The sequence below is a fragment of the Eulemur rufifrons genome, chromosome 28, assembly GCF_041146395.1.
Source record: "Eulemur rufifrons isolate Redbay chromosome 28, OSU_ERuf_1, whole genome shotgun sequence".
Taxonomy (NCBI): Eukaryota; Metazoa; Chordata; class Mammalia; order Primates; family Lemuridae; genus Eulemur; species Eulemur rufifrons.
Window position 1 is genome coordinate 11,254,347 of NC_091010.1, and position 27,519 is coordinate 11,281,865.

The 27,519-nt window shown below is 47.1% G+C and overlaps 1 protein-coding gene across 1 annotated transcript; it reads right to left on the bottom strand.

Annotated features, from left to right (window-relative positions):
* Positions 1-18,696: 18,696 nt before the first annotated feature.
* On the bottom strand, positions 18,697-19,816 carry LOC138376327 (high mobility group protein B1-like). Its single transcript, XM_069460563.1, has one exon. The coding sequence runs from the start codon at positions 19,736-19,738 to the stop codon at positions 19,097-19,099; it is 642 nt and encodes a 213-aa protein (XP_069316664.1). The 5' UTR covers positions 19,739-19,816; the 3' UTR covers positions 18,697-19,096.
* Positions 19,817-27,519: the final 7,703 nt, after the last annotated feature.

Genomic DNA, 27,519 nt, shown 5'->3' on the forward strand with positions numbered 1-27,519 from the left:
ATTAATTTCACTTATTTCTTTTTATGTTTTAAAATGTGACTTCAAAAAATTCTTAAATTGCATATGTGACTGGCCTTGTATTTCTATTAGAAAGTGCTGGTCCAGACCACTCACCCACCTCTTCCTGCCCAAGAATCCTAAGGATCTTCTGTGCTTTCCAGGGGAGGACCCTTGTCCTTGTCCTCCAGAAGCAGGCTGGCTTGAGAGGGGATTTTCAAGAGCCTAATGTGAACCACACCAAAGCTGAGTTAGAGTAGAAGAATTTGGCTAACATGTCCCAAACAACTTTGCAGGTGGGACATTGGCACTGTGTGTAAACAGCCCAGGGGGTGGGCTGGGGGTATCGTCAACTGTGGGAGAGCAGGGAGGGGAAAGCAAGTGTGTTCTTCTCGAGTCCAGATGAACAACCCCATGTACCTGAAGTGGGTTTCTGTTTGAAAAGGATCCTCCGGTCTCTCGGGGTATATTGCTCATTCCATCAGTGGGGTTCAAGTCTGGGCGCCATGGTTTGGACTTCACTCGCTAAGGCAGACTCTCATTTGCATTACATCAGTTATAGCTTTCCGAGGCCAATCTTTGCAAATGTCCTTTTGATTTTAACAAAGCTGGAGAAAGGGAGGTTTCTTAGAGCATAAAGCTCTAAGTAAATTATCAAAATCCCAAGCACACATATTGTCAAGCACACAGGAACCACAAACCCCCAGTCACAAAACTGAGCCCATCATTACTGTGGTTCCATTTTTTTTTTTCTGTATAATGTGTTAAAATATTAAGAGTCAATTTCCCAGAAGTTTTAGCTACTTTTCTCTGGCTGCACCAATTATATTAAAAACAAACTCTTGCAATCACAACAAATGAATGTCAACAGATCCCAGGGCACCATGTTCCACGTGATGACTCAATGAAGCAAAATTCCTTTAGAGTACTTGGAGTACAAACAGACCACATGTTTGGGAATCTCTGGCCAAATCCCAAAAGATGGCATCAGGCTCCCGGGCAGCTGGCCAAAATGTGAAGGCAACTTGAGTGGATGAACTTCTTCAGAGTTTCCAGTCTACTCTTAATGCATCTAACATCATGCTCCAATTCCTGAGTAAGATTGAGTAGGACCAGTGTCCACCCAAGGTATCAGAAGGGGGGGGGTTGTGCCTCCCACACAGAAACTCCCATGGGACTCACTGTGGGGTTTGGTCACTGGGTTAGTATGAATCTCCTAGCCTGCAGAGGACTCCCAGGGCGGCGGGCATGGGGGGACTTCCTGAGTCCTGCACAATGAATGAGTGAACCAACAGCATGCGCTGTGCTCTGTCTTCTTGGCTGTTACCCTGGGCCATGTTTCGGGCTGCCCTCAAACCTTGCACCCCGCTCAGTCTACACCTGTCGTGGGGGAGCAAAGCCCCTGGACCACTAGGTGCTCAGTGGGCTCCTAAAGGGAAGGGAAACCTTGGGGTACAGAGGTGGGGGCTGTGCCTCCTGACAGCCCTCCTCTCAGGGGGATGCGCCTCTGGCCATCATGAGATTCAGTTCTGTCAAGGGCCTTCTAACATGCAGAGCTTGAGCAAGGCCTGCCGAGGGGCTGCCGGGATCACCTTCCCTTCCCTTTCCGCCCCGGGTTGGCATTTCCTTCCCAAAGGTCCTCCGTAGCCCGCGCTGCGCCCCGGGGAGCCCCCAGTGTTTTCAGGGCCTGCGTTCCCAGGCACGGCCACGCGGGGGCGCGCGGCTCCCGCTCGGAGCAGCCGCGGCCCCGGGGCTGGGTCGCAGGCTCGGTGTCCTGTTGGGGTCCGGCGGCCCCGAGCCCCCTTCCCAGACGCCATCCTGAGGGTCTGAGGGGCGCCTTCGCTGCGCCTTGAGGTTCCCCCGGCGACTTTGTTTCCAGCTTGGCCTCCTGACCTGCGGCGCAGCCGGTTCCGGCCCACTGTCAATGGCGCGTTCCTTGCCGGGCTAAGATTCCGCAGCGGCTTAACGGGCACTCGTAGCCTTTCGCAAGTGCAGGGGAGCGTGAAGGGGTCTGTTCCCGAACGGAATTTGCTGCGGGGCGGGGGTCCCGGGGCGTCTCCTTCAGAATGAGAAGTGGAGCCCCAGACTGCACCCCCAGAGCGAGAGGCCCCAAAGCCAGAGGAACGGGCTGGCCACATTCTCCCGATACTTCTGTGCAACAAGTTTCTGCCTCTCTAGACTTTCAGAGGGAAAAGTTGCCTTTGGAACCGGGGATTCCTGGGCCTGGGTCCTGTCCTGAGTGACACAGGGAACTCTTCCCCGGACTTCTCTGGGGAGAGGCTGGGGCCCGGACCAAGCCCAGGCACCCCGGCGTGACAGAGGTCCTGGGGTGGGCTGGCAGGAAGCCGGGGTCTGCACAGTGATAAAGGCTGGCAGCCCTGGACCGCACCAGGGGCCAGGCTTTCTTTATGCCTCAGTGGTCTGCCTGTGATGCCTCCACAATGCAGGGCCATAGGTGCTCCGTGCTCGCGTGCTCCTGGTGTTGCAGGTGAGGGAGTCCAAGCACAGGGAGCTTCAGGAGTGTGCCCACACCACCCAGCTGGAGGTGGCAGGGCGGACCCTAGTGCCTGGGCAACAGCACTGCAGGGCGGAGACTTTAACCACTGTGATCTTCCTTGCTGCGGCCCCACGACCTAGAACCACCAAGCGTGGACTCTGCTCTCTTAGTAGCAGCAGCTTCTCAAGTTCGCTGTCTGAGCTCAGCATCCTTGTCTGCCACGTGGCCTAGGCCTTGTGGAACTGCCGGGGCTGAGATGAGCTCCTGGGAAGGCACCCAGGGCAGGTGCAGGCTGGGAGTGGGAGATAAGGACAAGGCTGCACTCTCCCTTCCCCCCACTGTCCAGTGAGCCTGCTGACCCAAGCCGGGGAGTCCCACTATGAAGGGCCAGGGGTGTGACCAGGGGCAGGGGTCTTGCAACCCCAGGGAGATATTTTTGTGAAAAATATAAGTAAAGGTTTGGAGTTCATTGATTTAACAGATATTTATAGAGCGTCTGCTCTGTGTCAGAACAGTTCTAGGTGCTAGGGATGCAGCAGTGGGAGGAAAAGAAAAAGGACCCCAATCCCTACCTTCACGAAGCTTCCGTTCTGGGGAGAAAGATAGAAAATAAGTGAGATGAACAAGTTAAAAAGATAGGTCATGAATGGTAATATGTGCTGTAGAAAAGCACAGGAGAGGAGGAGCATGCGAGTGTGTATGTGTCTGTGTGTACATTCTGCAAGTCTGCGTGATGTGTGTGTGTGTCTGTGTGGCATGTGTGTTTCTAAGTGATGTGTGTATGTCTGTGTGATGTGTGCACGTCTGTGTGCTACGTGTGTGTGTGTGTCTGTGTGTCTCTGTGCTGTGTGGTGAGTGATTCCATCTGTGATCAGGAGGCCACGGCAGGCCTCACAGAGAAAATGCCATTTCACTCAATCCCGGAAGGGCTGGAGCCAGACGTCCCCACCCTGTGACCAGTGACTGCCAGGGCTGGAGAAGCACAGTTAAAGTTATGGTACAGAGGAGGGACACGTGGATGGGCCCCCAGAGTCCTCAGTGCTGGCACCTGCAGAAAAAATGCTGAGTTGTGGTCTTGAAGCCTCCAGACAGCAATTCCTGTAAAAATAAGGTCAGGGGCCTGGAGACAAGAAACTCTACAAAAGGAGAATGTCTTGGGGGTGAGGAGCTGCTGGTTATAACTGTGAAATATTTGTGTATCACCATGTAGTACCCAGAATGTAAAACTTTGGAGAACAGGCAGAAATGCTTAAATTCGAACTTCAATAGTGGGGTTTTTTGTTGTTGTTGTTGTTGTTGTTGTTGTTTGTTTTGTTGGTAACAAGACATTTATTATTCTCAGCAGCAAAAAATCATGAAATGACTCCTTTGTATTCATTTCCATCACCAAGGGAAACGTGGCAGGCTGTGGGAACCCAGCTCAGCAGTGAGGGGGCTGCAGCCTGGGCACCCCAATGTCACCCATGTTCCCCTTGGGGGTCCCAGGTCCTTGCAGACAGCACAGGACAGTGCGGGCAAACGCACTCACCCTCATCCTTTCCTTCCCAGAAACACACCAGCCATGCCTAGGAGTTCATTGGTTTGGACACGTGTCCTTTCTCAGCTTGTGCCCCCACTCCCCTGCCCCAGTTCCTGGCCAGTGGAAACTCAAAAGGTCTTTTGACTTGAATATTGGCCCATTTCAGAAAGCCACACCATCACCACATAAGTTTTTAAAAATAAATTAAATCAATACCTTGTGTTCCCTGGGTTGACACCCAATCCACTTCAAGAGTTCTCTGAGCATGTTGTTGAAAACCAGCGTAAAGTCCTTAGGATCCTTCCTTCCAACCGACCACCCTTCCTGTGCATTTTAGCAGGCCTTTGTGACAGTGTTTTCAAAACATCTTCCAAGTCCCCTAAGTTCTACGAACTTTGCCAACAAATGAGTGAAAAGTAGGCAAGAGGGAAGAAAAACTTGCTGACAGCTATTTGGAAATCATCAACAATGGGACAAGGAAACGTGTCACATGAAAATTTGAAAGACCAAGAATAAAATGAGCTATTTGGAAATTTGCCAGGTTGGGGTGAAGATTCCCAGCATGTTAGGCAAGATAAAGATTCACCTTGTGTCATTACACAGCGTTGTTCTAAAGTCCTGTAAAGCTGCAGTCCCCAACCCCCAGGCTGCGGACCAGTACCGGTCTGTGGCCTGTTAGGAGCCCGGCCACACAGCAGGAGGTGGCGGAGGGTGAGCGAGGGAAGCTTCATGTGTATTTATAGCTGCTCCTCATTGCTCATATCACTGCCTGAGCTCCGCCTCCTGTCAGATCAGTGGCAACATTAGATTCTCATAGGAGCACAAACCCTACTGTAAACTGCACGTGCGAGGGATCTAGGTTGTGGCTCCTTATGAGAATCTAATGCCTGATGACCTGAGGTGGAGCTGAGGCAGGGATGCTAGCGTTGGGGAGCAGCTGCAGAGACAGATTATCATTAGCAGAGAGGTTTGACTGCACAATAAATACAACGCACTTGAATCATCCTTAATCCATTCATTCCCCTGCCCCCATTGGTAAAAAAATTATCTTCCATGAAACTGGTCCCTGGTGCCAAAAAGATTGGGGACCACTGCTGTAAAGGACTGAAGCATCAACAGTCTTTCCACTTCTATAGGCAAACTAGGAAAAGGAACTCCTGGGCTCAAAGGTCCCTCAGGACATTTGCCTGAAAAGACACCAGCTTGGAGACCTGGGGTTCTGTCCTATGACAACGTGTCCTCCTAAAGCCCAACCCAACTGCTTGCACATCTGTGCTCCTGAGAACCCGGCTCCAGCTATAGGCACTGCTACCAGAGAGGAGTGAGGTGGCCAGGTGACGAGGACGAGATCTCTCCTTTCACACCTGCCCACAGCAATGACATCGGGATTTCCCGTGGGCATCTCCATTCCATTCCTCAGCAGGCTACATGGGCAGAGTTCTGTTCAATACCAGGAGACTGAGTGCAGGAAGAGTGCCAGAAAGTCCAGCCGAGAGGGGGACGAGAATTAAAGCCTCCACGGCTTACTGAGCAATGCGCTCTGCAGCGCCATCCGAAGGGCTTCCGATCTTGATGTGCGTCTCTGTCCAGGAGGCTTGACGGGCTCATGGTGCCCACGTCCAGCCCTATTGTGGCACCCACTTAGGAAGCATGGAGGTTGTAGTCAACTCTTGGTATGTAAGAAACTGGAATTTTAAAAACAAGGAATTTAAAACAACCTAAAAATGTTTCTTGTTGGCCTCCGTTGCCCGGGCTGCGGGAGAATATGCCTGCTTCATCCAGGGAGGCTGGAGGGGTTAAGCCTATGGACCATCCATTCCAGCTTCCAGCGTGAGGCCCACACACATGTGGCCAATCACAGACAAGGGGCTTCTGAACCCGCACAGTGATTCTCACAGCCACGCAGGAGCCCCAGTGCAAAGGAACCCCGTGTTGAGGGAAGGCTGAGATGAAGCGCGGGCCCTCAGGTTCTGTTTCATGCTATGTAAACCCCCTGTCCCTGCCCCCCAAGTCAGCAGGAGGCCGACTTGGCAATGGCACCTAGCATCATACAATGGTGCAGTAATAGAAGTCGCTGGACCAGGAAGAGGTGGCATCTGCTCCAATAATGCCATGGCCATCGGAGCCACAGTGGGGTGGGACTGGTCATGCAGCGTGTGTCAGGAGTGACGATTGTGGAGGGCCGGGGCGTGACGAGTGCCGTTCTGGAAAGAGTGCCGTGGGGAAGCACACTCTGCATAGCTGATTGTCGCCTTCTCACTTCCGTGTCTGGTGAGTTTGATTGTTTTTGTGAATTCACCGGTAATTGGAGACTGAAAGCCACCTTTCCCGAACAAGGAGTGTGTTGTCTGGATCTGATCCCAGTCTCGGTCCTTAGCAACCTCAGATAAAATGTGGCTGGACATTTGACGCCTTTTTCACTGCTGAATTCAGGTTGAATCTCACAGACCCGACCTCCCAGGGCAGGCTATCACTGTTGTCCTCAAAGGAAAGAGGGGGACGGAGCAGAAAAGTCTAGGCAGCCCCTTTCGGGTTGGGGTGGGGGGACCAGCTGGCCTTAGAGCACTGGTTAACGTGTATTCCCTGAGTCCTGGGTAAAGATTCATGGCCGAGAGGCCCCAGCGAAGCTCTGAATCCGCTTGTCCCCCCACCCTGTCGTGCATGTCACTAATAGTGGGCGGAGTCATGGGTGAATGTAGGAAGTCGTGGTTGTGGCAAGCTGTAGAGGTGACAATAGAGTACGTCAGAGCAGTGGCCACCACCAGCTTCTTAGTGGTGATGACAGTCCCACCGGGCCGGGGGAGAGGGCGCAGCACTCCCCACGCAGGGTTCCTTACTGTGGTGGGAGCGTTTCCAGGTCCCAGGGTTCAGTCCGACACATTCTCCGTCCACCTGCTGGTGGTTTTGAAGAGGGTCTGAACTGGAGCCAGGACAGCTGCGGCCTCATTTCTGTGACTGTGCGTTCCACTTCCAGACAATCTGGGCTTCTTAACCCCACGGCAGCCTGCTGCCAGCCCGGGCTCCAGTGGAGGAACATGACACCTTTCTGCCATCCTGACTCGATGTTCAAGGTCTGGAGTGCCGCGGCTCCTTAAAGCAGAAGGTTCGTATCGCCAGGGAAATAGCTACAGCAGAGGAGGGGAGCGATTTTGTTTCTGGAATAAATCTTCTTCCTCCCAGTTCCATTCCTCCTTCCTGTACCGTTTCAAGGCTCTCCGCTGGTTTCAGGACACAAACATACTCCCCAATCCTCTGCAAAGACGCACTGAAGAATTGCAGCGCGGCATGCCAGGGCCGGGCACGGGCACACAGGCCATCGTGTCATGCCAGGAGGAGACGGCGACTGTCGGTGAGGGTCACCCATCCTTGCTCTTAGTCGTGCACAGGTCTCTGCATAATCTCCTCACCAACTGTCCCCACTCCCCAAACGGAGAACTGGGCTGTTCCCAGAGACGCAGCAGGAGACTTGAGGCCCCAGGCGAGGGCGGGGGTGAAAGAAGGTGGCTGGGGATAAGAGTCAGGTCAGCACAGGGAAGGGCAGTGGGCAGGGCGCGAGGGGCAAAGCCCACAGCCTGGGGGAGAGAGGCGAGAAACTTGGGTGAAAGTGAATGGATAACGGAGACGAGGGCCTCAGGGCAAGGAGGGGAGAAAAAGGGAAGCAGAAGAGAAGCCCGTGTGGAAAGAGTTAAGCAAGAACAGGACAAGACAGAGTGAGGGGATGAGAGGCCAGAGCAGGGATGGGCGGGCAAAGCTGGCAGAGGGCAAAAGTGAAAGGTGAGAGAAAAGGGTGCGAGGACAGAGAGCAGGAGCGGTGGGGGAGTTGGGGAAGATGACGGAGCGATGTGTAGAGCAGCTTGGGCCACATTGTGTTTTATTTGAAGCATGTGCTGAGGAGGCAGCTGCAAGGCCTCCAATCGCCCCCAGGGTCCCACCTGGAACTCCTACTGGGCACCTTGTCCTCTCAATGAGCCTGCAAGGGGTCGCCCCGGTGCACCCCGGAAGTCAGGGCTCCCGGCAGCGAATGGCCAGCCCTGCGTGCACGGTGTCTGTCTCTGCGTGACCAGCGTCATGAGCCCAGGTCCCCAGCTCAGTCCTCTACTGACTGCCCGGAAGTTGAACAACTTGTCACAATTTGGCCCTGATGTTGTGGCTCTAGCACTGAAAGTCCCGCCTCCAGGGAGCCCCTCGGTCCTGGGAAAACCTGGAAGCTTGGTCACTGGGCTGCCCCGTGATCTTGGGAGGACCTTGGGGGGCCAACCAGCCTCCCTCCCCAGGCCTCTGCCTGCCTCCCCATCCGTGGCCTGTGGACACTGTCCCTGCAAGAGCCCCAGGCTGGGAGGGTCCCCCCGGGTCCCCCAAACCCTGCTCCAGCCCAGAAGTGCCTAGAAAGCAGGGCATCAGGACAGGCTGCCAGGCCTCCTTCCCTGGCCCTTCCTAAGGGCACCTCTGTGTCCCTTGCAGGCAGCTTTCACCTCTTCTCCACGGCCTCCTCCTCCGACTCCTCTTCCCCAGGTCTGTGCAGGTGTTGCCTCCTCCAGGAAGCGTATCTTGAACCCTTCTTCCCCACGGACACCCTATGCTTGTCCCTGGGTCCCCACACTGCATTCGGGCCGCCGGCTCAGGCTAGAGGCCCATGAGGATGGGGCTTGTTTGTCATGCAGACTCCTAGCATCCACAGTGTGACGTTTCTGTGGCCCAAAGGGTTTTACTTCCTTTTAGCTCCTGTACAGATGTATGCAGGGCAATCTTCCTCCAGCTCTGAACAATCAGGAAGCTCCCAGGATTTGTGTCCATCAATAGCCTCCCCACCTCCCCGCCTGCAGCCCTGGAGCCCAGACCTCAGCTCTCAGGGGCAGGAGCCACTGCCCCGGGCAGCAGGCTGGTAGTCTCTGTACCCTGAAGGCTCTTCCTGCACACTGACGCCTGCGTCACTTGTCTGGGGCTCATGGGCAGGACAGCGCCTTTGTGTGTTGTCAGATGTGGCCCGACCAGGCTTCTGGATTGTGGCGATGAGTAGATGGAGCCTTGGGTGTGTGTGCAAGTGTGTATGTGTGTATCTTTGTGTGTGTTTACGTGTGCTTTCTGTGTATATGTGTACATGTGTGTGTTTTTCTGTGCGTGAGAGTATGTATGTGTGTGTTACTCTGTGTGTGCGTTTCTGTGTAATTTAGAGTGTGCGTGCGTGTGTTTCTCTTTATGTTTCTGAGTGTGTGTTTCCATATCTGAGTGTGTTTCTCTGTATGTGTTTCTCTGTTCATGCCTGTGTCTCTCTGCATGTGCATGCATGTGTGTTTCTGTGTATGTATGCACATGTGTTTCTGTGTCTGTGTGCACACGTGCACATTCCCATGCATGTGTGTGTGGGCACGGACCTCAGCAGGGGTGCAGTGTGACAGTCAGGCCCCGTTCCTCATTGTGCCTGAGGACAGGAGTTGGTCCTGACTCCTCAGCCCCAGGGGTTCCCTCTGGCCTCACTTTGCCTAGAGATTCAGCAGGGCCTGGGGAAGGGTGGTGCCCAGCCCTGGTCACCAGGACAAGGCTAGGGGCCAGGTTCCCATCCAGTGTCACCCTGGGAGGGAATTCCTCAAAGACACCTTAGATAAGCTCAGCTTGATACTGCAGCATCCTCATTAGTCACCCTCACTCCTGTGGCCTCCCAGTTATGGAACGATTGGCCCCCTCCTGATAGATAGATTCTGATTTTGTTTTATTCCTCTGTTGGGTGGGGCTGGGGCAGCTGTCTTGCCTCCATTCTAAAGCCCTGGAATTTACCACTGCCAGTTAGATCAATGTTTCCAAGCATTACAGCCTTCCTGTCCTGTAATTTAAGTACAATATCATGTTCTAAAGATCCTGATTTGCCTCAAGTTTACACATCAGATAAGTGGTTTCCCTTCTGAGAGCAATAAAATGCAGCAGATGGGGGGACCCGAGGCCCAGCACAGACATTCTAAAGCAGTGAGCCCCCAGCCAGGAAAAGCCATTATGTGAGCAGCGGGCAGAGCTGTGGTGGGCAGGCTGCATCCCACGCAGACTCAGAGCTAGAACTTGCAGGGAGAGTAGGCCAGACAGGTTTGCATGGCTCTGCGTCTGGTTCGACCAGTCACCCTCTGAGGTCAGGAGGGGTATTGTGGCCGGGTTTGGGTCCTTGGGACATTGCTGCGGCCTCCTCTTCCTCTTTCACTGCCAACCTGGACACAGTCAATGACAAAGGGGCGGGGGATTCTGGCCAGGTCTGGACTCTTCCCTGTCTACACTCCTCCCCAGCCGTCCTCGCCTGTGTCTTTCTGGGGCGTTGCTTTGTGCAAAGACCGATATCCCCATGGAGTTGTCAGAACATACAGCCCTTTACGGGACCCCTAGGATTCACCGCAGCTGACGTTGGAGCTGCTGCTGCTCCTCTGAAATGTTGCTTCTAAAGCTAGAAAATAGGAGCAGATTTCCAGCAGCCACTCCAAGTCCTCTCGGTGTGATGAAATAATGAGGGAGAATTGCCCTGTGACATCTGACACAGAGCATTCCTGTTTCCAGTTTTACCCAAATAACAAGATGGTTTCATTTATAACTGAGATGAACGGAGAGTACTGCTGGGTAAGGCTTGGTGTCATTATGGAGCTATTTCCATGTTAATGACGATGAGCAGAGAATGCAGAAACAGCTGTAACAGACTGAAGGGGGTGTTGCTAAACATGCCTGTTGCAATATGGTTGTAGTGGAAGGCCCCATTTCAATAAAGGGGATGAACAAACCACGTCTGACTTGTGTGTTTCGTGGGGAAGATGGTGTTTGTGCCCCTTTGAGGCTTCCTTGCTCCGCAATCTTTCAAGCAATGTCTCTCATCTTCTCCCATCAGGCATGTGGCCCTCTCTGCCTAGGGCCGGGGGTTCCTGGGAGTGACCCAAGGGGGGTCCTCGAGATAGATACAAACCTCAGGTCGTCAGCCGGGGAGGAGACAGATCATGATTTAAGGAGCCCAGTGAAGAGACCTGAGGTTGAAGATGGGGAAACTGACTCTGAGCTGGGCAAGGGACAGAGCCCTGGCAGTAACTCAAGTAGCTGACAGAGAACCAGATCTAAACTGGCTTAAGCAGAAGGGGTTCAGGTGTGGCTTGATTTGGGCTTCGAGGAAGCTGCAAGGATGCCATTTCTTGTGTTCTTTCTCTGGGCTCCTTTCTCCTCCGTGTTGGGTCCAGTCTCAGGCTCCTAGCCGTGGTAGGACAGCCACATCCTGTTAGGCTACAGGGAGAGAGGGACTTCCTTTCTAGGAAACTCAGTAAAAGTGTCATTGCCTACCTGTGACTCCGATTGGACTGTGGGTTCATTCTTAAAACAATCCCTGTGCCAGTCCAAATGCAGTGCTCTGATTGGCCAGGCCTGGGCTGTGGACTCCACCTGGTCCCCAGATGGTGGTCCCCATGAGACATGGCCAAGAGTCCAGTGAATCACACTCACCTTGTTTGGGGCTTGCATTGTTTGTTTGTTTGTTTTTCCCTCCTTAACAGAGAAACTGAGCATACCAATCCTCTCCAACCATCCCACAAAATATCCCAAAGTCCTTAATGTGGCACAGAGTCTTCCTGGTTAGGCTTCTGCCCCACTCCGGATGCCCCAAACCTATCCAGGGCAAACATCATGCTTCCCCACCTTCGTGCTCTGCCCATGCATCTGCTGGAGGTGCCTAACCTCCCCTCCTCCAGCTAGAGAACTCCTATGTATCCCTCAGGACCCAAATTGTGTTACCCCTCTGTGATGCCTCCCCCAGGTTCACCCAGTGTTCTCGCTCCTTTTATAGCTTTTTCTTTATTACGTTGTTATCTTGTGTCCCTAGGAGCCTGGAAGCTCCTTAAGGGCTGTGTTTTACAATATTCTTTTAAACTTTTTATTATGGAACATTTCAAACATTAGAAAACCACAGAAAATTACAAATACGTGTTTACCACCCAGATTTAATAGATGTAACAGCTTGCCACGTTTGTTTTACCTTTGTCTTTCTCTTTGAAGAAATAAAATGTTAAAGTACAGCTAAAGCCCCAATTCCCCCTTGCCTTGCCCTCTGCCCCCAGGCTCCTGAGGTTGGACCAAATCTCTGTTCAACTTTACGCTCTTGAGAATTACCCATGTTGATCTGTGTAAATATGTTTTGTTCCTTTGTACTATAATGGAGTGCTTTTGATTATAAGAATAAATCATAGTTTATTTGTCCTTTCCTCTCCTGTTGAATGGGTTTGTTTCTGACTTTTCAGCATTACAAACCTGCTGCAGAGAATGTTCTCGCCTGTGTGGTCCCCCTGTGTCTCCCCTAAGTTCTCTGGGAGGCAGTAAGAAATCTGGTCACCTCCACGACAAGCCAGGACCTCAATTCCCTTCCCAAGGTGAACCCATTAGCAAAAATTCTCAGGACTCAGATTTAGACATTTTATTTCCAGTTTCTTCCTATCTTGCGCCTGTTCTGAGTCATTAAACAGGCTGCCGGGATATTTCCAATAAAACACACACATGCTGGCCCGAGGCAGCGCTGGGCACTGTGGGAACTAGCGGCCTTTCCTCCAGCACTCGGGCTGGGAGGAGCACGGAGGAGGCCAGTCCTAATCACTTCCTTATTACCAAGAACCACTTGCAGCCACCTTGCGGCCAGAATTCAACTCTGGCCTTTGTGCGAATGATCCTTTAATTAAAGTTCAAAATAAGCTCTGCGAGGGTAGGATCTTCGCTGACATTGCCACTGTCCAGCCTCTACCACACACCCAGCACCTAGGGGGCCTCAGCAGTGATTCACGCAACACGTGGGTGCGGGGGCCACACCACCCAGCACGGCCCAGATGGCAGCTCTCCTCCAGTTTGCCTATGAATCGAATTCCGTTCAAGCAAAATATTATTGGGGTCTCATTGTAGCTTTTTAAACATTTAATCAAATTATTCCTAAAATTTATCTAAAGCAGTGAGCACAGAAGAGCAGGCAAGAACAACTTGATACGAAAATTTGCCAGATATGAAATCTGCTTCAGATATGAAAACCTATTCCAAAGGGACAATGATTGAAAGAATATGGTGCTAGCACAGAAGTGGATATCTCAGTGGACAATATTAAAACGCTAAAACGCACCCAGCTAATGCAAAACAATAAAAAGGGCACTGCAAATGGTGGGAAAATGATCACCCAGCAGCGGAGGCGGCAGTCGCCGGGCTCAGCGCTCCGAAGGGCCTCGTAGCGGCAGGGCCCGGGCTTACCAACAGGTAACGGCTGCTGGGTGGGTGGGGGCAGTCTCTAGATGGCTAAAAATTTGGTTGAATTATTTCTAAAATAGATGTGTAAAAAATTGGATTTGGCGCTGGCAGGCTTTTGAGCTAACGGGTCTCATCCTGCCGTGCAGAAATAAGCGACCTAGGGCTCACGCACAGAGGCCATCTCTGGCTCATTTATAAAAGAAGTCCCTGGCGGCAACTTCAGGTGCTACGCTGGTGGGACCCCCGCCTCTGTCTCCAGAGGAGCTGCCTGTGAATGAACCTGGCTGCTTCCTGGTGAGAATGCCAGGTGAGCAAGCCACCTCGCCTTCTGCGTGTCACGTCTCCACCCCGTTTCTGCCAGCCGGCCTCTGGTGATGGTCACCATAACAGGCTGCGTTTATTGAGCGTTTCTGTGTCGGGCACTCTGCCCACTGCTTTCATGGGCTGTATCATTAGATACAGAGAGCACATTTATGAGGTTGCAAATGTATGCATCAGCCCCATTTTACAGATGAAGGAAGGCTGAGCTGAGCAACTTGCCCGAGGCCACACGAAGAGCAGGGGGACCCTGCAGCTGACACCCCACCCCCTGCAGGTGGACTTCCTCACCTCTGTCCTCCCTCCCCTCCCCTCAACTCTCACCCCTCATTTGGCCCCAACTTTTGGTACAAGTGTGTCTCATGTCACCTTCTGGTCCTGGTCCATCCTTCTGTGTCAGTCAGGGGCCCACTAGGAGGCAGGACCACATCAGTTATTTGAGCAGAGACTATTTAACGTAAAGAACTGTTCACTAGGTATAAAGTGGTTAACTCCGTAACTGAAAGAGCACAAAAAGGACCTAGTGTCACAGAGGTAGGGACTACAGGAAGCAACCCGCCCCCCCGCCCCTGCCCTAGGACAGAAGGATTAAGGGAAGAGAACAGAATTATTACAACTCAAAATTTGGACAAGAGCACCACGAAGCTGGAACTCAGGCTGCTGAGTAGAGGGCGCTGGCCGGTGCTTGGGTCGCTGCAGTGGGTGGGAGGGTAGGCAGCGTGGAAAACGTGCAGACTGAATTCAGCTACAGGAAAGAACTGCCTCCCCGGGGTGAAGGAGCGCGGCTGGGGTGATGCTCGCAGAGCAGGAGGCCAGGGGAAGAGCAAGATGACTGGGACTCACAGTTAGCGGATGATGAGCTCCGAGGGGCATCCTGCTCCCTCTGTAGCCCCACAGTCCCCCTGCAGCACGCCCTACAGGCAGAGTCTAACAGGGAGCGGCTGGCAAGGCCGAAATGTGGTTTGCAGCGTCCTGGCCTCAGCGTCGCTGAGCGGGAGAGAAGGGTGGGTTTGGAGCTGAGAAAGTTACTTGATGAGTGGCACACATTTCCACGGCCAAGACTGAGACCTCCTCCCTCAGACACCAGGATGTGCTCCTCACCTATTTCCTCTCTGCTCAGCTTCCTGGCTGATCTGCACTGCTTTAAATTCCCATGTCGCTTGTTCCTCTTCTGCAGGGTGCAGATGGCAGAGTGCCAGGGTCTCTCTGAAAACCGAACTATGTATGGACCTCATATGTCCTCTGTATTCGGGACGTGAGGCTCAGCTGTGTGCACTGTCCACTCCGGGTGCCCTGGTGTCTGCCGTCTGCTAACTGAGTCCCGGGCATCCAGAAAGTCCCTGCGCAGAGACCTTTGATCTGGCAGGGAAGAGCCCAGGATTTGGTCCCTTCCCTCCTCAGCCTGTCCAGCTCCTTCCTGTCACTTCCCTGAGCACGCCACCGACACCTCGTAGAGTTTGACCTTTCCAGAAATGAATGATTAGATTTCTCAGGAGAGTAGTGAACATAAGGCAGGCTTCAGCAATATCAAAGTAGCACATCAATTAAATATCTGCCTGAGAGTTCTCTCTGGTTTCTATGTTCCAAAAGGCTCCACAATAAAATTAACTCCAAAGTTACTGAACTGAGAAATGTACAATTACTGTCTTGTTGGTGCAATAAAAGAGAAAGGACTGTTTAGGCATTTAATTGGCACCCGACAACATGCGATGGTATGTTAATTAGATGTCAATTATGGCAGAGTGCTAATTGACGTTTGATAAGCATTCTAACTGATAACCAATGTTTGCTCTGCCAAATTAAATGCCTCAGTGGGCTGTGTCTGACAGCTGGGAGGGGGTTTATTAGAGGGCTGCAAGTGCCTGGCGGCGTCCAGATGGCTGGGGCTGTCTCTAGAACATACTTCCAATTCTTGGGAAACACTTGCAAGGGTCAAGCGACCGAGTTTTCCTCAAATGTTACTTCTGGGAAAAGAGGTCGTCCTCCTGCTGGAACCAGGCCTTGCCCACCTAAGATGCAGATGATCTTCCCGTCGGCTGTTTTCTCTTCTCAGCCTGCTCAGTCCCACATCTGAGCCTAATTTCTGTGGCTTTCCGGGCAGACCATTTGAATGCCAAGCCTGGCTTCCCCCTTTCTAGCCCTGTGCTCGACTCTGGGCTTCCGTTTCCTGCTGTGTGCAGCAGAGGCCTTGCCTGAGTCTGGACTGTGGGGAGCAAGGTGGTGGCCCCTGGTCTTAGCACAGAGCAGGAGCTCAGGACCTTTCAGTTTCTGAAAGGTCTCCTTTCTCTTTCCCTTCTGGCCTCCTCTCCCTACTTCTGTGTTATATTTCACCCCGTTGGACTGTGGCTCTGATGCCATCTGTCCCGACTCTCCATCTGAGCTGACACCAAGCTTTGACCACCATTAGAGGAGCAGTGTGTCTTGGGCTTGGGATTGAAACGCTGGCTCCCCCCATTCATTATCTGTGTGACATTGAGCCAGTTACTTCGCTTCTCTGTTCTTTGTTTTGTTCATCTGTGTTGTGGGGATAATAACAGTACTGACATCTAGTGTGGATGCAAACACTGAGAATGGCGCCTGTGCTTGGAAAGTGCTCAGGATATGTTGGCTGTTGTAGTCATCAGACCCAGTCATCCAGGGTGAAGCCCCTGAACTTGATTCTCAACCAGTTAGTTTTTTTTCCGTCAAACAACTCTTGGGTGTATTCAGGCTTCCACAATCTCTTGTTTCCAAATGGCAATGAGACAAATGGCCTCATTCCATCTTCTTTACCTCCTTTATCGTGTGGACTGCTGGATCATCTCAAACAGACTCTGGATGCTGTAACGTGGCAGCTGCATGCTTTGTTAAAGGAGCGCGCACGTGTGTGTGTGTGTGTGTGTGTGTGCATGTGAGCACGTGTGTACGCGCATGCCGGTACACACACTGATTAAGAGTTAGTGCATCCTAGTTCTCTCAGAGTACAAGAAAATGTGACTTTCTTTGCTACTAGTTGGTATTCTACTCTAAAATATGACTTGGGGACTTAGGTCATCCACGAATCTAAGTCAATTCAATGAAAACTAATGTATTGAATAGCTAATTTGCCAAAAGCCAACTTACCAAGTTAATTTGCTGAAAATCAATTTGCTGAATCATCAAGTCACTGAATGGCCGATGCCCTGAAAACCGTCCAACCCTCACTCATGTTTAGGCTGGGTGGCTACGAACAGTTTGCTGTCAGAACAAGAAGGCCTTGTAGAAGAAGACTCAGAAGCTAAGGTAAGAGTAATTTTGCTTTTAAAAAGCAAAAGTCCTTAAAAATAAAGAAGACGGGAGGCTGCATATAAGAGAAAGCTCAGCTGTTCAGCGTTAAATGATGTCCACCTAGGAAGTGCTCTGCCTTCACTCAGCGAAGCGGACAAGGGCTTCACATTCAGTTGGCCTGCGCAGGCTACACTGTGGGTAAATAGCTATAAGACAGCAATGATGAAACTAAAACAAAAATTAATTCTCAATAATTTGGTGACTCAATCATTTACAAATTGGCTTTGGCAAACTGATTCAGTGAATCAGTCTATTTCCTTCCCTACTATGGCCTTAGCCCTCGGGTTTGCAGATTCCGAAGTAAGAAAGGCCAATTTAGAGGTCAGACATCCGTCTCTGGAGAACAGGGGCTGAAGGTGGAGTTTGGTCTGGGATCTGCATGTCAGCCAGGGCGGGGGCAGGCAAAGCTGGGGGTGGGGAACAGGCCCAACAGCCTGAGCCTCTAGGTGGTGGTGGGACTGACGATTGAGCTGTTGGTAGTTCTGTGTTCCTGGGAACATGCTTATAGGGATGCCAGACCCCAAACATTGCCAAGAACAGGATATATGGAAGCTCAGAGGAGGTGGTCTGGGCCCAAGGCAATAGGCAGAGCTTTGGGGCAGGATCCTACTTCAATCCCAGACCTCCTATTAGAAGCAAAACAGAATTGGCAGAGACTAGGGACAGACTTTGGCACTCAGACTAAATTAGGGACCCCAGGTTCCCTGAATGTAGGCGCACTTATTCAGTAAAAAATAATTATTGTGTACCCATGGTAGAAAAAAATATTAGCTGAATATATTGAGCATGTACTTTGTCTCAGAACCATGCTAAACACTTATGTGTATTGTCTCACTTTATCATGAGAGCAACTCTCTAAAGGACTTGCCACTTTAATTCCCATTTTATAAGGCAAAGAACTGAGGCTCAGAGACATTGAGAGATTGGTATGAGATCACAGAGCTAACACGAGTCAGAGATTGTCTTCGTATCTGGCTTTGTATCGCTCCAGACCTGCGCTCTTGGCCCAAATCTCACCTCCCTTCTCACTACGAAGCAAGTGTCGTAATGGGTTCTGGGAGCAGACCAAGCAGACCTGTTTTCTTCTTTGCAGAGCCATCACGTGCAGTGACCAGACCTTATCCTATGCTATTAATTGTGGGTCTCTCCAGGTATTTGTGGGCTTTGGACAAGAGGGGCTGGGCCCTGGGAAAGGACTCAGCATGCACTGGGCAGGTGTAAGCAGCAGGCAGAACTGTTCTCTGACATTCTACCTGCTTGGCCTCATACTCCCCCAACTCCCAGGAGGCTTCTCTTCCAGCAGGCGTTCTCTGACTCTCACCGAGCACCACTGCAGAGTTGAGCTTGCGCTGGGAAACACCCAGGAGTAGAACCATGGTCAGCTAGAGGGCTGGCTGAAGGTGAAGGGATTACAGGGTGGGTAACGGAAGATTTTAATCACTAAATATGGCCTCAATCTAGTTGTAGAAATGTGAACTGTGGTAATTATACATATTTTTCCTTATCTTGATATGTGTATGTTTTTATATATTAACCAATTTTCCCTCTCTTTTCTCCCTACTTGCTTATGTGTGTTAGTTAATCTTACAACTTTAGGTTACCCAGTAGAGCAAAAGGGAATTATAACTAAATGGCATGAAGGATAAGCATCACCCAGACATGGATACAGTAACTTATGGGCTTTGAGTCTGCCCTTTTGGGGAACAGGGTTGGCATACCTTTGTTTGTGCTAGTTGGATTATGTTAGATAGAAGCATGTTATTATTTGTAAATTTTTTTTTTTAATAAAAAAATTGTATTTACTTAGAAGCATTCAGAATGTCAACAAAACAGCTGCAACTGTTTTTTGCAATTACAGAGTGGTATTCAGTTAACAGAACAATTATTTCGTATAAGCTGCATCAGAGACAACTGAAGATGAAAAAACTACCATCCCCATATATAACTAATTTGTGCTGTGCACCAACAAGAATCTGCTTTAAATTTCCATGCCAGTTTACAACCCCCATACTGTACCAGGCAAGGTTAGTGGCTATTGAAAATACCACCAGGACAGGGCTAGCTAAAGACACATTCGGTAGTATGTTAACGTTACAAAAAAAGACACTGTACAGTTTAAAAACAAATCTTACACAGCCTTACATTTCAATTTTTTTCTTTAAAAGGAGTGAGTTGTGTACAGGGGGGTTAAATGCTTTATAGACAAGAAAAAAAAAAACTGCGCTGGAACCAACTTATTCATCATCATCTTCTTCTTCATCTTCATCTTCTTCATCTTCCTCCTCCTCTTCATCCTCTTCATCTTCCTCATCTTCCTCCTCTTCCTCCTTTTTCTTGCTTTTTTCAGCCTTGACAACTCCCTTTTTTGCTGCATCAGGCTTTCCTTTAGCTCGGTACGCAGCAATATCCTTTTCGTACTTTTCCTTCAGCTTTGCAGCCTTCTTTCCATAAGGCTGCTTGTCATCTGCAGCAGTATTATTCCACATCTCTCCCAGTTTCTTTGCAACATCACCAATGGATGGGCCAGGATGTTCTCCTTTGATTTTAGGGCGATACTCAGAACAGAACAAGAAAAAGGCCGAAGGAGGCCTCTTGGGTGCATTGGGATCCTTGAACTTTTTTGTTTCCCCTTTAGGAGGGATATAGGTTTTCATTTCTCTTTCATAACGGGCCTTGTCCGCCTTTGCCATATCTTCAAACTTTCCTTTCTCTTTAGCGGACATGGTCTTCCACCTGTCTGAGCACTTCTTAGAAAATTCTGAGAAGTTGACTGAAGCATCTGGGTGCTTCTTCTTGTGCTCCTCCCGGCAAGTTTGCACAAAGAATGCGTATGATGACATTTTGCCTCTTGGCTTCTTAGGATCTCCTTTGCCCATGTTTAGTTATTTTTCCTCAGCGAGGCACAGAGTCGCCCAGTGCCCGTCCGGCTCTCACTTGCCCCGGCGCTGTCTCTACGGAGCTCAATGTACTGCCTATAAATTTAAATATGGATATTTTCTCCTTGCTGTGTCACATATGTATATATATTTAACTAATTATATCCTTTATCCATCATTTTTATGTAATTTATGTGTTATGATGTTGAACTCTACCATTTAGTCCACCATGCACAGAATATCACTACATGGAACTAGATGAAGAGTGGGCATTGCACGGTAAGCTTAGATACAAAATCGCATGAAATATGCAATAAGGCTTTGATTGTCTCTGTTTTAGGCAAGAACATGAGTGCATTTTTCTGGGGTACATAGTTTTATTATTTTAGGTGAAACCATTATTACTTGTGTGATTTGGAAGATTAAGTATAGAACAAAGTCATATGTTGATGTTTGGACAGTTAACAGGGTGGATATCATAGGTGTTTTTCATTTTCTTTGGCTATCCAGAAGCTTTGAACATATTTTCTTTGTTTGAGGAATTTCCTACTTTGTACATTTTGGTGAAAGGGAAAGATCATCTTGCCTATGGAAATTTCCCAGCCGCCCTTGTAGCTGGGACTTGGGCAACCGGCCCTGGCTTTGCCACTGAGTTATACTTTTCCAGACTTTGATTCAGAAGCTAATGACATAGAAAGATGCACTGAAGCATTGTGGCATGGCTGGAGGCAGGTACACAAGTTTGCAGGGCAGGTTTTCTAGTTGTAACAGTGTCTAACACCCATCAGGTTAATGATGCAAGTTGCAATGTCTCTGCCCAGTGAGGGTGGCAGTGGTGACGCCCCTGTTCCAGTTCTGTGGAGTAATTTGGAGGCCTGATTTTCTGGCCTTATCAGAGTTTTCATATCTTTTAATTCATTGCATTTCTGTTTAAACTATCCTGAGTTGGTTATTTACATTTAAGAATTCTGACTGCTACAGGAAAAACAACAACAAACCAATCTATTGATTTTTGTATAATTAGCTTGTATCAACCACCATATCACATTTGCTTACTCATCATGATAGTATTTTTAAAATGAGTCTCTTTGACTATCAAGGAGTACCTTTTATACATTATATATATAATTTTATAACATATTTATTATACGTTTTATGTATACACACACACACACACACACACACACATAAAACCATTCCTTGCTTGGGTCTGTTCAACTGGCTATAAATGCTGGACTCCTATATGCCTTTACCAAAGGCTCTCCTGTGAGTTGACTTGAAATGCTGCCTTCTAGGAAAAAGCAAGTTCTTTCCTGGACATAATCAGTACCAAAATTGCCTTGCAGATGTTGTGCAGATTTGGCTTTGTGACGGCCAAGGGCATTAGGACTATGATTTGGGTCCTACAGGGTAGAGAGTAGTTCACTATCAAATGCAGCTAAGAACAGAAAGAACCAAAGTACTTAGTGATAATGAAGGACAAACAAACAAACAAAAAAAAAAACAGACTTTATTAAAATTGTAAAAGTCAGGAGAAAGCAGAGAGAGAGAAAGGTAAGAGAATGAACTCAGAATCAGGAATAAGCAAGAACTGGGAAGGATCAGGAAAAATGTTAATATCAAAACAAGGGGACTGCTAGGTGGTGGGCAATAATGGATCCGGAGTCTCTCTGGCTCACCTCTATTAATTGTAGAGTGAGTAGTATGTGAATTATTTGGACAAACCACAGGCATCCAGAGCTTACCAGGCTGGATTCCCCTGTAGAACTGGATTCTCTGCCATGAAGCTGGCTTGCTGACCTGCTTACAGCAGGATTAAACTTCAGAATGGGAGGAAATATTTTATTGCCCTGAACTAAGCCTGTCCTTAGAGGCAGACTGGTAATTATCTAATCATTGCTAGATCTAGGGCATTAGATCAAAATCCCAAAACTCAAGTCATTATTTTTTATAAATATTTGCCAAAATTTAAAAAGTATATAGTATCCTTTTTAAAAAGGTTAGACATTTAAACATTAAAGCAAGAAATGTCTGCATGAATGAATATGTGCATGCATTTGTATACATGTATATTGTGTATATGAGTGTGTGTACACACACACATGTTGCTATAAATAAATATACACACATGTAAATTTAAACACATAAAATGTAAAATCCTGCCTCTATTCTCTGTCCTATTCCTTAAAAGTAACCACTAGCAACACTTTTTGTGTATTTTTATTTACTTGTAGTAGATCTTTACATATTCTGGATTCAAGCCCTTTTAAAATTATATATGTATATTGCAAAAGTCCTCTCATTCTGCAACTTGCTTTTGATTCTCTTAATGGTATCTTTTGGAATACAAGAGTCCCTGATTTTAATCAGGTCTAATTTAGTAATTACTTCTTTATAGCCAGTACTCTTGGGATACTCTTTAATTAATCTTCTTTACCCCAAGATAATGAAGAAATTAAACTATATTGTCTTCTAGGGACTTACTGTTTTATGTTTCTGTTTAAATCTACAATTCTCATGTGTTTGATTTTCTGTGGATGTTGCAAAGTAGAGGTTAAGATTCAACTGTTTTCCAAATGTTTATCCAGTTGACCCAGCATCATGTTTCTTAAAAGACCATCATTTTTCCCTTTGATATACAAAAACCAAGCAGTCATATTGTATGGGTCTGTTTCTGGACTCCACATTACATTTCATTGGTTTAGTTACTGTTTTAATTATTTTGGCTTTTAAGTCTTGATATTGAGCAGCCAATATTATCTCACCTGATTTTTCTTCCTAAGATCTCCCTGGTTCTTTTTTGTAAATCTTCGCCAGGTTTTTATAAAATCTTCAAGACAATCTTCACTTTTCTTGGCCCCTTGCATTTCCATATAAATTTTAACATCAGCTTGCCAATTTCCAAGCTGAATTGAAAACCCCTGCTGATATTTTGATAGAAATTGCATTGAATCTCCAGATTAATTTGAGGAGAAATTAATCTCTATACAATATTGTCTTCTAGTTCATGAATATGGTGTGTCTCTCCATTTATTTAAGGCATCTTCAATTTTTCACAACGTTTTATAGTTTTCTGCATAGAACTCCTATACTGTCTTTGTTAGATTTATTCTGAGGTTTATATTTTTTACAATACTACAATTGAAATATTTTAAAATTTCATTCCCTACTTGTTTATTGGTACATAAAATTACCAAGCTACCACTGCTTTTTGTATATTGACCTTGTATCTAGTGATTTAGCTAAGTTTACTTAATTCTACTAGTTTGCCTATAGAGTTTTTTTTTTTTTTTTGGCATTTTCTATTGTATACTATATAGTCTATGTAGTAATCTGTTATGACTGTTTTACATTGTTCTTCCTTCCAATTCTTAAATCTTTCATTAATTGTTCTTGCTTAATTGCATGGTTTAGGATCTCTAGTGCAATTTGAACAGAAGAGATGACGGCAAGTATTTTTGTTTTATTTCTAAGCTCAGTGGGAAAGCTTTTAGGATTTCACTGCTAACTGTGATGTTGGCTGTAGGGTTTTTGTATATATAAATACATAAATTAAGAAGATCTCCTTCTAATCCTAATTTGTTAGAAGTTTTTTTTTAATCACAAATGGGTATTGAATTTATAAGATGATTCATCTTTATATATTAACATTATCATGTGATTTTTTTTTCTCTTATTCTGTTTATGTGGTAAATTAAATTCATTGGTTTTCTAATGTTAAGTTCCTTCTATTCTTGGAATATGCACATCTAGGTTGTGATGTATTCTTATTTTTATAGGCTGCTAGATTTGTAGGATTTTTGAGTTATGTTTTAAAAGAGATTGGCTTTGTGATTTTTCTTTTCTTATAATGACCCCGTCAGAGTTTGGAATCCAATGTTGTGCTTGCTACATGGAACAAGCAGGTGTGTTTCTTATTTGCTGTTCTCTGGAAGAGTTTGGGTGTCACTGGTATTATTTCTTTTTTAAATGTTTGAAAGGATCCACCAATGCATTTGTCTGAGCCTAGAGTATTCTGTGAGGAAACGTTTTTAGTTGTGGTTTACTTACTCTTTCAGTTATGGAGAGAAGTGTATTAAAAATTCACACTAAAGTTGTGGAGTCATTTATTTTTTTTTTCCTTTCAGGTTTGTTAATTCTTGAATTATGTATTTTGATGCTATGCCATTAGTTGCATACACATTTAGATTCTTTTCCATCTTATTGACTGTTGACATTTTATCATTATGAAATACCCCACATTCTCACTTATAACATGTTGATTCCAAAGTTTATTTTGTCTGATATTACTATCGTTATGCCAGCTTTTTGAAAATTAGCCTTTGTATGGTGCATTTTCTTTTCTTTTACTTTCATCCTTTCAATATCCTTATATTGTGGGTGTGTCTCTTATAAAAGCATATAATAATTGACTTTTAATCCATGTAATAACCTTTACCTTTTAATTGAAGTACCTACTTTATTTATTTTTAATATAATTACTAATATATTTGGATTTAAATCTATCATCTTAATTGTTTTTTCCCATTGGCCCCACCTGTTCTGTTTCTTTCTCTTTCCTTTCTTGCTTTCTTGTAGATTCAGCACGTAGCTTTCATTTATTCCATTCTTTCTTCTCTATTAGTTTGATGGTTTCTATACTGAAGTTTTTTTAAAAAATGGTTACTTTATAATAGGTATCCTTAACTTATAAGTCTAGCATAAATCATCTTTCACAGCCCAGGAATTCAAGGGCTTTCAAGTACTTTGTGCATCTCTTGCCTTTTGTACTGTTTTTCTCATGTATCTCAACTGCATGTATATTTTTAAACCCCACGTGTTGTTTCATACAGTCAATATTCATTTAGACCTGTGCGGGGTGCGTGTGTATTTATAATTTCCTTTCTAATTCTTTCTGGAAATCCAAGATTCCGTCTAGAATTATTTTTCTTTTGCCTTAATAATTTCCTTTAGTGTTTCACACTAAAATAAATGTCTAGTGTTTCAATGCAGGTCTGTTAGGTTTCTTGTTATCTGAAAAAAATGTCTTTATTTTGCTTTATTTTCAAGGACATAAAAGACTTTTATGCTGGCTATAAAATTCTTAGTTGGCAGTTATTTTCATATATATATATATACATATATATATATAATTTCCATTATTTCAGACATTCTCCTCCTTGTCCCCATTGGGTAGCAGCAACCCTATTTCCCTCTGATAGTCAGGGTCAGGTAACCCAGCCTGTACAGCTCCCTTTATTGCTTGCTGCCTCAGTGGCAAGTGGGAGTCTCAAAATTGCCAAGTGGGAGTCTTAACTTCCGGTGTTCTCTGGTAGAAAAATTTCTTCCTTAGTAATTATGAGCTTTAAACCAGCAAAACTCCACATGGCGAGAACGGAAAGCGTATGTTTTGTATTCAGTAATTGGATAAATATCTACAGAGAGAGTTCATGGACACTGACCAACTGAAATGGACTAGGGCGGAAATTCCCTGTATCACGTGTCTTCCAAAAGCAGAACTCTGACAGTTGAACTGCAGTGGCATTTTGGGTCCGTGGGAATTACTGTGAATCTAGAGTCAACATCCAGTGATCCCTGTGGAGTCCGGGCGGCTCCCCTCTCCGTGCACCGCCAGCCCAGTGCTTGCAGGTCCCATCGGGAGGTATGAAGGAAGGGTTTGCAGCACGTTCTTGGGGCAGCGTCCACACGGGAGCCGGAGCCGGTTTCAGTCGAGTGGCTCCATGTCTGTGAAGTAGCAAAACACTGGGAATTGGGCGAGAGGCAAGGAATCTTTGTTGTGTGTCACCAGATCTGTCTTTGGTTTTCTGTTTATTGGTTAACTGAACAGAAAAAATAAGACTTTGGTGGTCTGCCAATCTATTTCAGACTCAGGGCCACGGACCAATATCCCCACGGACTGAAACATTTTGACGAAATCATTTAACCCCGCTGCCCATTAGAGTAACCCCACCTCCCTTACCTCCGTGGTCGCGTGTCCCTACTTCATTTACTCCTTTTGAGAATGCTCTGTGGTTCTCAAATTGTGACCCCCTAGGTCCAATTAACATCAGCAGCTGAGGACTTGTTAGAAGTGCAAATTCTCAGGCCCCGCCCAGACCACAGAATCAGCAACCTTGAGATGGGGCCCAACACTCTGTGTTTTACCGAACCCTGCAGGAGACTGTGACGCACGCGCAGACCAAGAAACAGCCAGTCCCATCAGCCCCACGCGGTTAATTCCATCCCTGGCCAGTAGAGGGGACAGAACCACGGAGCTTGGACCAGGGTGCTGGTGCTTCCAATCGATGTATTTCTTGATTCCTCATTAAATAGAGTTCCTCTGTGTCTTCTGGGAGACATATTTAGGGTATGTACGAGTAGGTGGCACATGATAAATCCACTCCAACATTCCTATCTCCATAATCTTTGAATTATTTTCTCTAAGCAAATTATATCCTTAGAACCCCTTTCCATAAATAATCCCAAGGTATTTGCTGATATAAATTAGCAAACTATTGGAATTCAGGGTTTTAGTCCTTTTATATGCCATATTTATACTCATACCCCTAAGTTAAATGCTGGGATCTGATCCTAGTTACCGGTCTTCAAGCAGGAAGGTGTGGTGGGGGCTGGGCAATGGATCCCTCTTGGCCCCAGGTAAGGCCATTATAGGGTCTTTAACCAAGGCAGAGCGATTCATGTCAAAACTGAGGGGACAGGGAAGGTGTCCGTTGGCAAAAGATGACTCAGAAGAATTTGGGAGTCTAAGGTGTTCACATTCATCCCTACCCTAATGATTTCATTCTCAGGGTCCATCCCAATTATTACCCTAAATTTCTCACCAGAGACCTGGTCAGGGTGTGAATTCCACTTACATTGTGATTTTGGCTCTTCAAGCTACTTATTTATGCATTGAATCAGGAAATTCAGGAAACTTGTTCGTCTCACAAGTGCACAGCCTCAAGAAAGGTAAAACGGAAAGCTATTTGCAAGTCTGGAAAGAGCAGACATCATACTAAAAAGAGCAGAGTCACAAACAATGTAAAAGAAGAAATGGTAGGTTAAAGAATGTGTGCAACACGTATGACAACAGGGGGATGATGTCCTTTTTAAAAAAGTGCTACCGTACTTATATCAGTGTAGTAGACAGAATCGTGGCTCCCAGAAATGCCCACAACCTAATCCCCTGAACCTAAGCACAGAGCTTTGCAGATGTGATTAATGGACCCTGACATGGACAGTGCACCCTGGATTATCCTGGTGGGCGCCATCTAATGTGTCTTTAACACCAGAAAACCTTTCTGGGCTGCAGAGAACCAGAGAGATGGCAGCATGAGAGGAACTTGGCCTGTTATTGCTGACTTTGAAGATGAAGAAAGGACCCCTAAGCCGAGAAATGTGGGTGTCTTTGAGAGGCTGGAAAAGTCAAGAAAGCGGATTCTCCCCTAGAATGTCCAGAAAGAAACACAGTCTGGCCGTCACCTTGATTTTCGTCCAATTGAGATGCATTTTGGACTTCTGACGTCCAGAACTGTAAGAAAATAAGTTTGTGTTGTTTCAACTGCCAATAATCTGTTACAGCAGCAATAGAAAACTAATACAGTAAGAAAAAGACAAACAGCCCAATGGAGGGGAGGGGCGGGGAACAGCAAAGAATAGAAACAGACACTTCACAGTATTAACATTCGAAAAGATGCTTAATCTCACCAAATGCAAATGAAAACAATGAGATACCATTCTTTATTCATTAAATTAGCAAATGTTAAAACAATTGATGATGTTGGGGCTCAGAAAAAAATATC